The sequence below is a fragment of the Strix aluco genome, chromosome W, assembly GCF_031877795.1.
Source record: "Strix aluco isolate bStrAlu1 chromosome W, bStrAlu1.hap1, whole genome shotgun sequence".
Taxonomy (NCBI): domain Eukaryota; kingdom Metazoa; phylum Chordata; class Aves; order Strigiformes; family Strigidae; genus Strix; species Strix aluco.
Window position 1 is genome coordinate 20,035,235 of NC_133970.1, and position 14,121 is coordinate 20,049,355.

At 37.5% G+C, this 14,121-nt stretch overlaps 1 protein-coding gene across 1 annotated transcript in view; it reads right to left on the reverse strand.

Moving 5' to 3' along the window:
* Nucleotides 1–1,172: 1,172 nt before the first annotated feature.
* LOC141917773 (protein mono-ADP-ribosyltransferase PARP8-like) overlaps nucleotides 1,173–14,121 on the reverse strand; it is a 202,622-nt gene continuing 189,673 nt past the window's right edge. Inside the window, 3 exon segments of the mRNA XM_074811265.1 lie at nucleotides 1,173–1,556; nucleotides 11,192–11,276; nucleotides 13,140–13,209. Of these exon segments, the coding sequence (XP_074667366.1) occupies nucleotides 1,454–1,556; nucleotides 11,192–11,276; nucleotides 13,140–13,209 (258 nt within the window). The 3' untranslated portion in view covers nucleotides 1,173–1,453.

Genomic DNA, 14,121 nt, shown 5'->3' on the forward strand with positions numbered 1-14,121 from the left:
AAACAGGATTGGGTTTACAAGTCTGGATGTGAACCCAGAAAAACTGAGGTCCCCAGCAAATAAGTCTGGAATGATAAAATACATCTCCAAGTATGTGCTCCTAGGCCCAATAACACTATTTTACTTGCAGGGCACTTCAATTACAGCAAGGAATAAGGGAGTGCAGAAAGAAGGAATCACCCATTACTACATATCTAGTGCAGTTCTGTTTAAAAGAAACAAACACTGACATGTGCTCTGTTGTGCTGTTATTTGGCTCTTCAGTACCTTTATTATGAAAATAACATAATAGAGGATTCAGTCTATTTTTGCTTTCTGAGGTGATCTGTAATAATTGTGCAGATGTGTAAGCTGAACTGCTCTCCATATTTAAGGGTGTGATTTATGCCTTGGAGATTGGTGTTGCCATCATGCTCACTTGGAAAAAACAGTTGTTAGTTTAAAGGACAGAAAGATTTGATTTGATTTGTTTTCCCTTAAAAATAAATTAATAAAAATATTTCACCAATAAAAAAATCAGTAAAATTTTGCATTTGTTTGTATTTTCTGATGTATGAATAATCAACTCAGTCACATAAAAGCCCTAATTCAGCAGGTACTTTTAAATATGTGGCTAAATTTAACCACAGAGCAGTCTCACTGAAGTTAAGATGAAAATATTAAAGAACCTTGTTGATCTAAAGAAACTGTAAAATCTAGTATATAAAAAACAATTTTGTAAAAAGGATGTTAACAGCTTCAGAATTTCCAGGTGTTTGCTAGGCTTGTATAGTTAAAAAATGCAACCGAGCTACTTAATGGATAAGACAGTGTTTCTAGAGAAGATAAAGAAAACTAAATATACACCATCAGAGTCTTCACCTTTTTGTTTTCACTCATTAAATCAAAAATGTATTGCAGTTTTAACCTTTGACTCTAAATCCTAGTTGCATGTGTGTAAAATAAAGATAGCTGCAGATAACCAATCTCTTTAATTTGACATGTTCCAGACAACCTTTTATTGTGTTTAAATACGGAATATTTTACTTATTGCAAAGTATCCTGCATAATACAGGTGCTCCGCTATAAAATCTTCTCTCTTGCTTATAATTAAGTAATTCTAAATTTAAAATACCAGTATACAGTACTAAAACCTCCAATTGAAGTTTAATATAAAAATATCAGCACAAAACTCCTTTTTAAAGTCTCTTTATTGTGAGCAACCCAAATGCCTGTTTAATTATTATTAGTTGTAGTATATTAATAGACTTTGCACCCCTACAGTTGCTAATTCATACCATCTCAGGTATTTTGATGAGATAAGAAATACTAAGTAAGAAAACAGTAAGTATTCAAAGGGTTAATTTGCTTATAATAATAATAAATTAGTTTTTTGCATCTTCTTCAGTTCAAAATCCAGCTTTGAGACCGAGGAAGGCTTCCAAATTACATCAATTAAACAAGAGTGGTCCTTTTAACCAGTAGCAGTTTGATTGCCAATGACTCGAAGAATCTCTTTATGAATGCTTGGTTCCTGTGTATTTATACTTGTATCACCCACTTGACCATCTTCATAACTAAAAAAAAGAGTACAGAAAATAAAATCAAATTAGTGTTTTATTAATCTACCTGAAACCATTCAAAACTCTGTTTCATTCAATAATCAAGAATGTTTATTCCATATGTTAACATGTTTCCTATTAAAATGCTCTGCTGCACTTCACTGTTATATGCAGATCCTAAACTCTATAGAGAGTGAAGGGTGGTTGTGGAGGTTTGAACTCAGCCAGCAGCCAGACGCCACATGGCCAGCCGTTCACCACCCCCTCCCCCCTCTGGTAAGATAGGGGAGGGACAAAAGAAGATAATTCACCGTCTGACAGCAGACAGCAGATGGTATGAGCCCGAGCGAACAGCTCTCGGGCTTTGACATCACATGGTATGAAATACTCCAATGAAAATTAACTCCATCCTGGTTGAAACCAGGACAGTGGTAGGGCTGCCAATGTCATCAAAACCCTGAGGTTGAACAACCCACTAGGACCCAAAGGGGACTTCTGCCAGCACCTGGCCCACCAAGGCACATTATCAGCTTCCCTCTTGCTGAAGGTATAAAGGAAAGAGCTGTTTCTGTTTCTTCAGCTGCTCCCAGACCGCCCTATGCGAGGCTGGTGCCAAAGCATGCACAATGTACCGCAATGCCCGTGGTACCCAAACTCCTGTCACAACTGGGCCTCCACTTAGTGCTGACACCACAACCTTCAGGGTTTTTCTTCTTATGAGAACTCGCCTGAATTAAGGATTTACATGGATAAAGCAATCCTGATCACTGAAATCCCCAGTGCTGATCAATCTGAAGTCAGCGTGTTATCGATTTACCAATAAGTAGAAGTAATTGTGTTTGATTTAATAGAAATATAAAATCATAAGAAATATTTAGTAAAATTTTTATTTGTTGTGGTTTGTACCAGCAACCAATTGTTGCTTTAGAATCCCCTATACAGCCCCATACCAAGGCCAAAGAAATCGGTCACAATCATTTAGTAGAAACGTTTGGAACCTAGGTAACCAAATACAAACTGATCTGTAAATTGATTTATAATATATATATATAGGACCAGGAGAATACAAGTAGTTGTCAGAGTTTAGGATTAATGGGAACTGGGGGAAACAACCGTAACAGTTTATAAGTACCTGCCAAGGAAACCGTGTCCTTGGAAATTATATGTTTGTGTATGAAATTGTGTCCTTGGAAATTGTGTGTTTATTGTATGAGCAAGTTCTATATAAGATGCATGATTTTAGTGCTTGGTACGTGCTGTTGGTGAGAACACTCCCCTGTGCGTCCGGCCGTCAATAAAGAAGTGTCTGCTTATCTGCATCAAATTAGTGTTGATAAGTTCTTTATTCCGGATTTTCGGTAACAGTTTCTGGCGACCCAGATGGGACCTCGCTGAGAGAGACCGGAGGAATCGGGGACCTGATCGGTTCCAGCCGGCACCGAGGATTTCTCGGGGATACCCATCAATCCCCGATCCGTAAGGCTCCTCGCGACGTTCCCTGGATTTTGGTAAGACACTTCTTTTTGTATTAGGAGTGGGTTAGAGTCCCACTTAGGAGTGGGTTAGAGTCCCACCCTTGGAAAGTGGGTTAGAGTCCCACACAGTGGGTTAGAGTTCCACTGTATAAGCTTGCCTGTCAGACGCGGCGAAAGCTGTGCAGGGTTGGGCTAGAGGATCCTCGTGTATTGGAAGCCTAGGCGTCTGCCCGTAAGACATAAGCGAAAGCTATTGCAGGGTTGGACAATTGTGGATTGGGAAACAAGAGAACCTATATGCTATAGCGTTCTCAAAGGAAGTGCCTCTAACAAGAAGTTAGAAGTTTTACATGTGTTATGTTGTAAAATTGTTTTTTTTTTTTGGAGAGTATTGTATAAGAATTGAGAATTGTGTAATATTGTGTTATATACCTTTGTATATAGTAACAGTTGTGGAAAGGTGTGAGCGTGAGTGTGTTTGTAAGTGTGAGACGTGCAATTCAGCACAAAGCGAGTGCGGAGTTCGGATCCGCGTTTCTGTCATCCCGCGAGGGGTGCAGCCGGAGAAGAACAAAGCGACAGATTTGAGTGATTGATTGTATATTGTACTGTAAAGTGATTTATTATGGCATCTAAGTTGACTCATTTGTTTAAAAGTAAAAGCATGGGTAATCTGACTGCAAATGACAAAGTTCCGAAAACTTCTCCGTTAGGATGTTTGTTAGCACATTGGGGAGATTTGCATGATGATTTGCGAAAGAGTCAGATGACTGAATATTGCAATCAGTGGTGGCCTCTGTATATTTTGGAAGATCAGGAAAAATGGCCTGTGAATGGGACACTGAATTATAACACCATTCTGCAGTTAATGCTGTTCTGTAGAAGGGAAGGGAAATGGAGTGAAGTGCCATATGTTGATTTATTTTTCTATTTAAGACAGAGGAAAGATTGGCAGAAAGAATGTAAGTTGATTAGTAGGGATAATTTAGTAATGGCTATGACTTCTGACGATAAAAAGGTGAAAAAGTGGTGTTCAACATGTGAGCTTGGAAAAGATTGTTTAAAGAAAGGAATTGCTTCTGCTGAAAAGGATGAAGGGCCAGAATTAGATATATCCCCTCCGCAGAGAGAAAGGCATCGGGGGCGAGAATATAGGGAACAGGTAGAGGAACCAGAGAGTAGTGGAATAGAGGATGTGGAGGAAGGGCCGTCAGAGATTGTAATTCATACTCCTGTCTCCTGAAGAACTCGGCAGCAGGTGCAAACAATAGCTCCTCTACGGCAGGGCGTTGGTAATGATGGGCCAGTGTATGTGAAAGTGCCTTTTTCAGTTACGGATTTGATGGCTTGGAAGCAGGCAGCAGGTATATAGAGAGAAGATCCTGAAAGAGTAGGCAGAGTGGTAGATACTATAATCAGAACACAGAATCCGGACTGGAGTGATTTACAGGTGATCTTGGATAATTTACTGGATGATACAGAAAAGCAGATGGTATTAAAGACTGGCAAAGCACAGGTAGAAGTGGCTGTATTGAGTGGGACAACAGGTGGAACAGTAGAGCAGAATTTTCCATCTGGGGATCCACAGTGGGATCCAAATAATGTAGAGCACAGAGAAAGACTGAGTCGGTATCAGAAATGGATTTTGTATGGAGTTAAACATGCCATGCCTAAGTCTCTGAATTGGTCTAAATTATATGAGGTGAGACAAGATAAGAATGAATCTCCCTCAGCGTTTCTGGAGAGATTGAAAGAAGCAGCCCAAAAATATACTGACTTAAGAGTAGAAACAGAGGCGGCTCAGATACAATTGGCTTTGATTTTTATGGGACAATCAGCACCAGATATAAGAAAGAAACTCCAGAAACTTGAAGGAGAGGATTCAAGGAGTTTCAATAAAATGCTAGAAGCAGCATGGAAAGTATATAACAACAGGGAAAAAGAGGAAAGGAAAACCAGAGAAAGTAGATTGTTGGCTGTAATGACAGGGACAGCAGGCAGAGGAAGGGGCAGAGGAAGAGGACGAGGAATTGGTGGAAGGGGAGGATTTATGAACTATGGTAATCAAAAGTTTAATACCCCCTTAGGAGTGAATCAGTGTGCCTTTTGTAAACAAGAAGGACATTGGAAGAGAGACTGCCCAAGGAATGGGAATGCTCAGCAAGAAATAGCCAAATTGACGGTTTCAGATGACTGAAGGGGACTGGAGGGGAACCCAGCTGAGACTCTGGTTGTAATTAAGCTGGGAGATAAAGAAGTTAAATTTTTAGTGGATACGGGAGCAACATTTTTGGTATTGAATACTTGTAAAGGAAAAATTGGAACAAAACCAGCAAACATAGTAGGAGCAACAGGGAAGGAGGAAAATAGGCCATTCCTGCAACCCCTGGATTTAAAATTTGGAGATAAAATAATTACACATGAATTTTTGTATGTACCAGAATGTCCGATACCCTTGTTAGGAAGGGATTTGTTATCCAAATTAAATGCACAGATTGTTTTTGAAGAAGGAGAACTTTTCTTGAAAATACCTGAATCAAAAACAGGAGAAATCCTAATGATACAGGAAAAAGTGAAAGAGCAGGAAATTCCACCAGAGGTGGATTCTGCAGTGATTCCTACAGTATGGGAAACAGATATTCCTGGCAAATCAAAATTGGCAGAGCCTGTGAAAATAGATTTAAAAGAAGGTGCAGGGACAGTAAGAATTAAGCAATATCCAATCAAACCAGAAGTCAGACAGGAGCTGAAGAAATTAATTGATAAATTTTTGGAGTACAAAATTTTAGAAGAATGCGAATCTGAGTATAATACTCCTATTCTACCAGTTAGAAAACCCTCGGGTGAATATAGATTGGTGCAAGACTTGAGAGCAGTAAATCAAATAGTCAAGGACATATACCCTGTGGTGGCAAATCCTTATACATTGTTAACAGCGTTAAAGGAGACTCATCAGTGGTTTACAGTGCTTGATTTAAAAGATGCTTTCTTTTGTATACCTTTGGAAACGGAAAGCAGAAAATTGTTTGCTTTTGAGTGGGAAAATCCACAAACAGGACGAAAAATGCAGTTAACATGGACAAGACTATCTCAAGGATTTAAAAATAGCCCAACGATTTTTGGAAATCAGCTGGCAAGAGAGCTTGAAATCTGGAAACGGGATAAACCAAAGCTTGGACATTTACTTTTACAATATGTGGATGACATACTGATTGCCACAGAAGAAAGATTTACCTGCATACAGGTAACAACAGACCGTTTAAATTTTTTGGGACTGAATGGGTACAAGGTATCCAGGAAGAAAGCCCAAATAGCCTGCCAGACTGTGATTTATCTGGGCTTTGAAATTTCAAAAGGGCAGCGACAATTAGGAAAAGATCGCAAAGAAACTATTTGGTAGTATACCTGAGCTGAAAAATATTCATGAACTCAGAGCGTTCTTGGGAATGGCAGGGTGGTGTCGCCTTTGGATCATGAACTACGGTCTGATAGCTAAACCATTGTATGAGCCCAGAAAAACTTTCCTTTTGTATGGGGCCCACAACAGCAAAAGGCTTTTATGGAATTAAAACGTGCCTTAATGTCTGCACCTGCTTTAGGACTTCCGGATTTAACCAAAGATTTTCAGTTGTTTGTCCATGAGAAACAACGTCTGGCGTTGGGTGTGCTGACTCAGCGGATAGGAAGCTGGAAACGACCGGTCGGATACTTTTCCAAACAACTGGACACAGTGAGTAAAGGGTGGCCGAACTGCCTTCGAGCAGTGGCTGCAACAGTGATGCTCATACAAGAAGCTCGGAAATTGACTTTGGGAAGAACAATAACAGTCTATGTCCCACACATGGTGATAACTGGTTTAGAACAAAAGGGGGGACATTGGCTGTCTCCGAGCCGAATGATGAAGTACCAGGTAATACTGACTGAACAAGATGATGTGATTCTAAAAACAACTAACCTGGTAAATCCTGCAGTGTTTTTAAGTTCCACACAGGAAGAAGGACAACTGGAACATGACTGTTTGGCTACTATTGAGTATGTTTATTCCAGTCGAGAAGATTTGAAGGACGTACCATTGGAGCGACCAGACTGGGAACTGTATACAGATGGTAGCAGCTTTATGGAGCAAGGGGTCCGATACGCTGGATATGCGGTAACAACAGACACCACAGTTATAGAAGCAAAGGCATTGACGGGTACCACATCAGCTCAGAAAGCAGAACTTATTGCTTTAATTCGAGCCTTAGAACTAAGTGAAAAGAAGAAAGTAAATATTTGGACAGACTCAAAGTATGCTTTTGGGGTAGTACATGTCCATGGAGCTTTGTGGAAAGAAAGAGGATTATTGTCCTCCCAGGGATCAAATATTAAGCATCAAAATGAAATTTTACAATTATTACAAGCAGTTCAAAAACCAGATCAAGTAGCAATCATGCACTGTAAAGCACATCAAATTGGGAACACAAAAGAAATTGTTGGAAATAATTTGGCCGACCGAACGGCAAGGAAAATAGCAAAGGAACGAGCATTCCAAATGGCATTAATTCCCTCCAAGACAGTAACCCTTCCTAGAGAAAAGCCAAAATACTCGGTGGAAGATGAGAAACTAGGTCAATTTCTGAATGCCAAGAAAAATTTAGCTGGATGGTGGATAACTCCTCATGGACGAGTAGTAGTTCCACCTTTGTTAATGAGAGAAATAATGCAAAGCAAACATCAGGAATGTCATTGGGGAGCAGAAGCTCTAGTAACATCTTTACAAAAACAAGTTATATCAGTGAAGATGATGGGCATGGCTAAATTAATAACTGCAAAATGCGAAGTATGTTTGAAAAATAATCCAGTGATCAAGAAAAGAGTTCAAATGGGCAGGTTAAAATCTGGTACGGAACCTGGAGATTATTGGCAAGTAGATTTTTCAGAATTACCTAGACAAAATGGGTATCGATACATTCTGGTGGGGGTTGATACTTTTACAGGATGGCCAGAAGCTTTTCCCTGTCGCACCACACAAGCAAAAGAAGTAGTAAAGTGGTTACTACGAGAAATAACTCCAAGGTTTGGAGTTCCTATTGGAATTTCCTCTGACAGAGGTCCACACTTTGTTGCAGAAGTAGTCCAAAATATTAGCAAAATTTTGGGTATCACTTGGGACTTACATACCTCATGGAGGCCACAATCCAGTGGAAAAGTAGAAAGAATGAATCAAACCTTAAAGAGACAAATAAGCAAAATCTGTCAAGAAACTAATTTAAAATGGCCTCAAGCGCTTCCATTGGCATTGTTACGAATTAGAGTACAACCAAAGAGTGGAACCTCAGTCAGTCCTTATGAATTATTGTATGGGAAACCTTATGAATCCCCAGAACCAAATCCAAACATGCATGTGAAAGGGAAACAAGATGTGTATAACTATTTACTTTCTTTAGGAAAAACTTTGACCGCAATTCGGAGCGCAATAGTGTGGAACAGACCATTATCCCTTGAAAATCCTGTGCATGACTTTTAACCAGGAGACTATGTCTATGTGAAGACGTGGACTTCCGAACCTCTGCAAGAACGCTGGAAGGGACCTTTCCAGATACTGTTAACCACCTTTACGGCTATTAAGATCACAGAATCAGATGCTTGGATACACTATACCCGGGTGAAGAAGGTGCCCACTCCATGGAAGATTATTAGCCGTGACCCAAAGACTTTAAAACTGACTCTGAAACATGTCTAATTTTTCATATCAGTTTGTGATTATTCTCTTTGTGTTAGCTTGGCAGGTGGCACTGGTGTGGACTGATTTGGTGGTGGGAAACAAAAGACAATAAGACACAGAACAATTGATCAACATTCCCAAAGAAATGTCTGAAGAAAATTTGATGTTAGGATTGATTAAGGGATTTGCCAATTTGCAGAATGTTACACAGATTACTGCTTGTTTACCAATACCAAGAGCAGTAGGTGAATCTATTTCTTGGGGAATTTTAACTATGAATTTGACCAACCTGGAACATAAGAACTCCCTGGTGTTTTACTTGGGACGGTACTTGGATTAAAGGTGCACTCGCAATTCTTCCTTCAGTAGTAGATAAAGGTACTACACGAATAGAAAAGGAACATGTAGTACCATGGTGGAAGTGTGAAAAGGTATATGATTGCAGCAATGCAGACTCAATAATTCAAAGAATTCCTCCTTTAGCAGCTGTTCTGAAGTTTGGTTGTTACTGTCGAGGTTTTCATAATAACCTCACTTTGACAAGTATATTTATACCCAGGAGAGGATACTTTTTCAGTTGTAAGAAATCTACCATTCAAAGTCCAGGACATTTGGTTTGGGCATTAAGTGATGGAACCTGGACAACTCACCTGCCAGTAGACGGTAAGATGAAACAAGTTACTTTAGGCCTGCCAACATTGTGTCCAATTTGGAAGAAATCGCCATTCAAAGGACCCTTAGAAGATTTAAGATTAAAACGAACCAAGAGGTCTGAAACAGATGATGACACATGGAATGAACCATCAACAGGAGTGAAAATTGGCTGGGCCTTAGAGTCCCTTTTGAACCCAATAGCTTCATATAGAAACAGAGAATGGCTCTATCAGTTAACAGGACAAGTAGAAAAATTGGCCAACGTCACAAGGAAAGGATTTAAAGAATTAAACATTCAATTACAGGCAACTTCCCGAATGACACTTCAGAATAGGATGGCATTGGACATGCTTCTGCTAAAGGAGCATGGAGTGTGTGGATATCTCAAGGACAGCCCAGATCATTGCTGCATTCATATTCCTAATGTCACTCAGGATGTAGAACATGATCGAGATCTCTTAGGCAAAATCGAAAAAGAAACAGAAACAATTCGAGAAGATATGTCGGAAGATTGGTTGGGAAAGATTTTTAGTGGATTAGGATGGAACCTGAGCTCTTGGCTGAAATCCCTAATCAAGACCTTGTTTTTGCTGTTAATTGTCTTTGTGATGATCATGTTAATTTATGCATATCTTAAAAGACAGTTCATTAATAGACTTGCAGCACACCGAAGGATTATGAGAGAAGTACCACATGTGCCACCTGAATACAGTCCACCACCAAAATATGGTGAAACAAATACTAACTTTGAAAATGAAAATGAATAAAATGTGAAAGTATTGAAATAATTTTCAACACTTTCAAAGGGGGGAAATGTTATCGATTTACCAATAAGTAGAAGTAATTGTGTTTGATTTAACAGAAATATAAAATCATAAGAAATATTTAGTAAAATTTTTTGTTTGTTGTGGTTTGTGTTGGCAACCGATTGCTGCTTTAGAGTCACCTATACAGTCCCATACCAAGGCCGAAGAGATTGGTCATAATCATTTAGTAGAAACGTTTGGAACCTAGGTAACCAAATACAAACTGATCTGTAAATTGATTTATAATATATATACAGGACCAGGAGAATACGAGTAGTTGTCAGAGTTTAGGATTAATGGGAACTGGGGGAAACAACCGTAACAGTTTATAAGTACCTGCCAAGGAAACCGTGTCCTTGGAAATTATATGTTTGTGTATGAAATTGTGTCCTTGGAAATTGTGTGTTTATTGTATGAGCAAGTTCTATATAAGATGAGTGATTTTAGTGCTTGGTGTGCGCTGTTGGTGAGAACACTCCCCTGCACGCCCGGCCGTCAATAAAGAAGTGTCTGCTTATCTGCATCAAATTGGTGTTGATAAGTTCTTTATTCCGGATTTTCGGTAACAAGCGTGCTCCTCCACTGGTCTGCATGACTCTGCAGGGCTGAAATCTATTCCGATATATAATTACAAGTCATAGGTGAGAGGGGAAATGCTCACATCATAGACTGGAAGCCTTTAATGAATTCCTCAGCTTTAAAACATACACACAAATAGAAGAGATATTTTACGATACATGGATAGACTTACTGTAACATGTGGTAATGCTGTAGAGTGGGAAAAATCAGTAACTCTCCATTCATTTATTCTATAACTAAATATCTACTAAACCTTTGTCACTAACTTATACATACATTTCCTAACAAAAGTAAGTACAGAGATAAAGAATGAAGTGATACTTTAAAGAATTAGGAAGAAACATCTACTTCATTTGCAACTACTGGAGGGAACATGGGGAAAAAGTCCTTGAATGGACAGATGTTGAATGTTAAAAGAAGCTTTGTACTCACACAAAGAAAAATCTTGTACACACATGATCCGTATTGGGAACTACCCATATCTCTCCGTGTTTGTGCAGATCAGATGAAGTTATCACTATCAGGGAAAGAATAAATTTCATAGTGATGAAAACATGCCTGGAAAATATTGCTTTAAAAGATTTGCATTTTTAAACACTTTAAATAGCCTTCTGGGAACATGCATGTCTGTGGCATGGCATAGACTCCAAGTTGGCTGCTAGTACAAGCAGGGAGATGAACTTGATTCTTGTTTCCAAAATATGTTATATTTTCCATAAAACACAGATGTATGGGAGCCAGTCCTTAATTGGAATGAAAAATGAAAATGTATATTTATTAAAAACTGATTTTAAATAGCCACAGGGCTGTTAAGGAGCATCTGAGTCAACTAATCAGCCTTTGGAACAGAGATATTTGTGTTTGATGATGGCTGAGCCAAAAGTAAGATGTGAAAGATAAAGCCTGAAACTGAGATATCACAAATTTGGGATTTGCAATACTATCAAATATTTTAAAAAAATTAGCATAGAAATGATGACCCAAGGGGATCACAAAGTTTGCCAAAACTTGCTCAATGTTTAGAAAACAGCAATGTATTTGATGATAGGTTATTTACCAGCAGAATTAGAACAACACAGGAAAGAAACCTTTTTATTGCTAGGTAGAATCTATACTATCAATCTGTATTTGAAAAGAGTTCTATAAATGCATTTAAACACTACCATGAATAAATGAATATTCAATTTTTATACCATATCTTCCATGAATTGCAATTTTTAACAAACATTTTTCTCTTGTAATTAATTTTATTTAAAATCTATATTAACCACCTCCCCATAACACTTCACAGAAAAATGAAGTGAATATGAATGACATAAAATATATTTTACCAAATATATAAAATTCACCCTTATAAAATCCATAATCCATCAATAAATGTGAGGAAAGAATGACATAGATGAAAAAGTCCTTGGGAAAGATGTAATTTATATTTAGAAACTTCAGGCATTAATGGCCAAGTAAATTCTAGCAAACCCTAGATTCATTTCATATCTTCTGAAAGTTTTAGAACTAAATTTATGTATTTTTCTGTCCAGATCAAATTACATTTTCATGTTGACTGACATCTCCTTAATCATATTAAATATTTCACTTTAACATTCTCAAAAATATATATATTAAAAAGTAGCATATATAGCTTAAAGCTTCAATTTTGAAATAACATCTTTTCCACGGTCTGTCTGAATTTTTACTTTTAAAAATAAATGAATGCTCAAAACGGAAGGCAAACTGAGTTTAATATAATTTCTTTTTGTTTGGCCAATGAGACTAATTACTAATTACTGGTACAATTCTATTCAAATTTCATAAGTTGTTGTTCTCAAAACCTGCTGAAGTTTCATTAGTTATTAAAATAATAGCCAAGTCTTTCAAGAATGACTGTACTTATATGCACTGGATTTTAACTTCACAAAATTTCTGAAGCCATCAGAGTTCAGACTGGTTACCAGACAAACAGTATATTTGCCTGAGAAGTGAAAAATGATTTGGAAATTCAGTAAGAAAGCTGTCTTTTCTGACTTGTAGGTGTTTAATGCATTTTTCAAGAACTTGCAACAAGTTACTATTTCAAATAAAGACCATGACTTGGGTTATATTGTCGGCTTAGGAATATGATCACATTTGAAAGACAGACCAGATGATCAGTCACTATGTGTGTATGATTATTTTATGAAAATTCAGCATGTGTTACAGGTTTTGTTTGAAGAGGGAAACATTCTGAACTGAAATATAAAGGTCAGCTATTAAGCAAGTACTTGTACACCTACCAGTAGTCTTACCTAAAAACAACCAATACTGGAATTAAAGATCTCACTGATTTGCATCCAGTAACACTGTGTCCATGACTAAAAGAGTTTTTCAAGGGCTTTCAGCTTACCTTCACATAAGGCTATGCATTTTAAGTTACGGCTTTGCAAAAATTGTGACTGTTGTCCTTTCTTCTGTGACTGAGATGTAAAAACATGAGAAAACTTAATTAGTGCAGTAAGACAAACTGAGTGAAAAAGTAACAAAGGAGAGGGCTGCTATTTTCAGTGGTTTATTAATTAACAAAGATAGAGGAAGTCTTTCTAAAACATTTCTATTGTATTTCTAAATGTAATAGAATTTCTAAAAACATTTATATTTCTTTTTTTTTGATTATTGTAGGAAGGATTTGAACTCCTTTATCCAGAAAGAAAAGTTCCTAATTCAGAATGAATAATATTATTAGAAATATCAGAGTGTTATTGACAAACAAATTGATAGCAAAAAAAAAATAATTACAAGATGAATGTGATCATCCATTCTTTGGCCACTACCCTGATATTTTACTGTCCTTCTCTTTTCTGAGGGCTTCTGCTGTTACATACCAATCTCTCTCCAAAGCTACGTTATTCTGTAGTTTTTACATGTTAACTATAGAGACAGATATAAGATTTATTTCTCAAAATTTAGCCCTACACATAAATGCTATGAGTTTGCTTTAGATAAAGCAAAATTCTAATGGTTTAATATGTTAAAACTATGAAAAACTGACTTGCTATCAATTAAATGCTACTCATTTTTCAGCAATAATCACTCTCAATTCCTTTTGCATCATTCTTCTGCAAGTCTAGAACTCAGAAACAACGGCTTGCTAAGGGTCATAATGCAATCTGTATTTCATTTTCTTTCTCTTCCCAAATACTACTACTTGGAAAAGAAGGGCACAGGGACCTGCAGTATACTCTGTTACTAAAAGCAGTTGGGCTGTATTTGATGGTTGCAGTCTCTGAAGTTGTTGATTTCATTCAATAAAATAAAACTTAACTTTCACAAAGGGAATATTGCCTCCTTTTCAGCTATCAAGTTCCCAAACATAAAACCATAAATCTTCC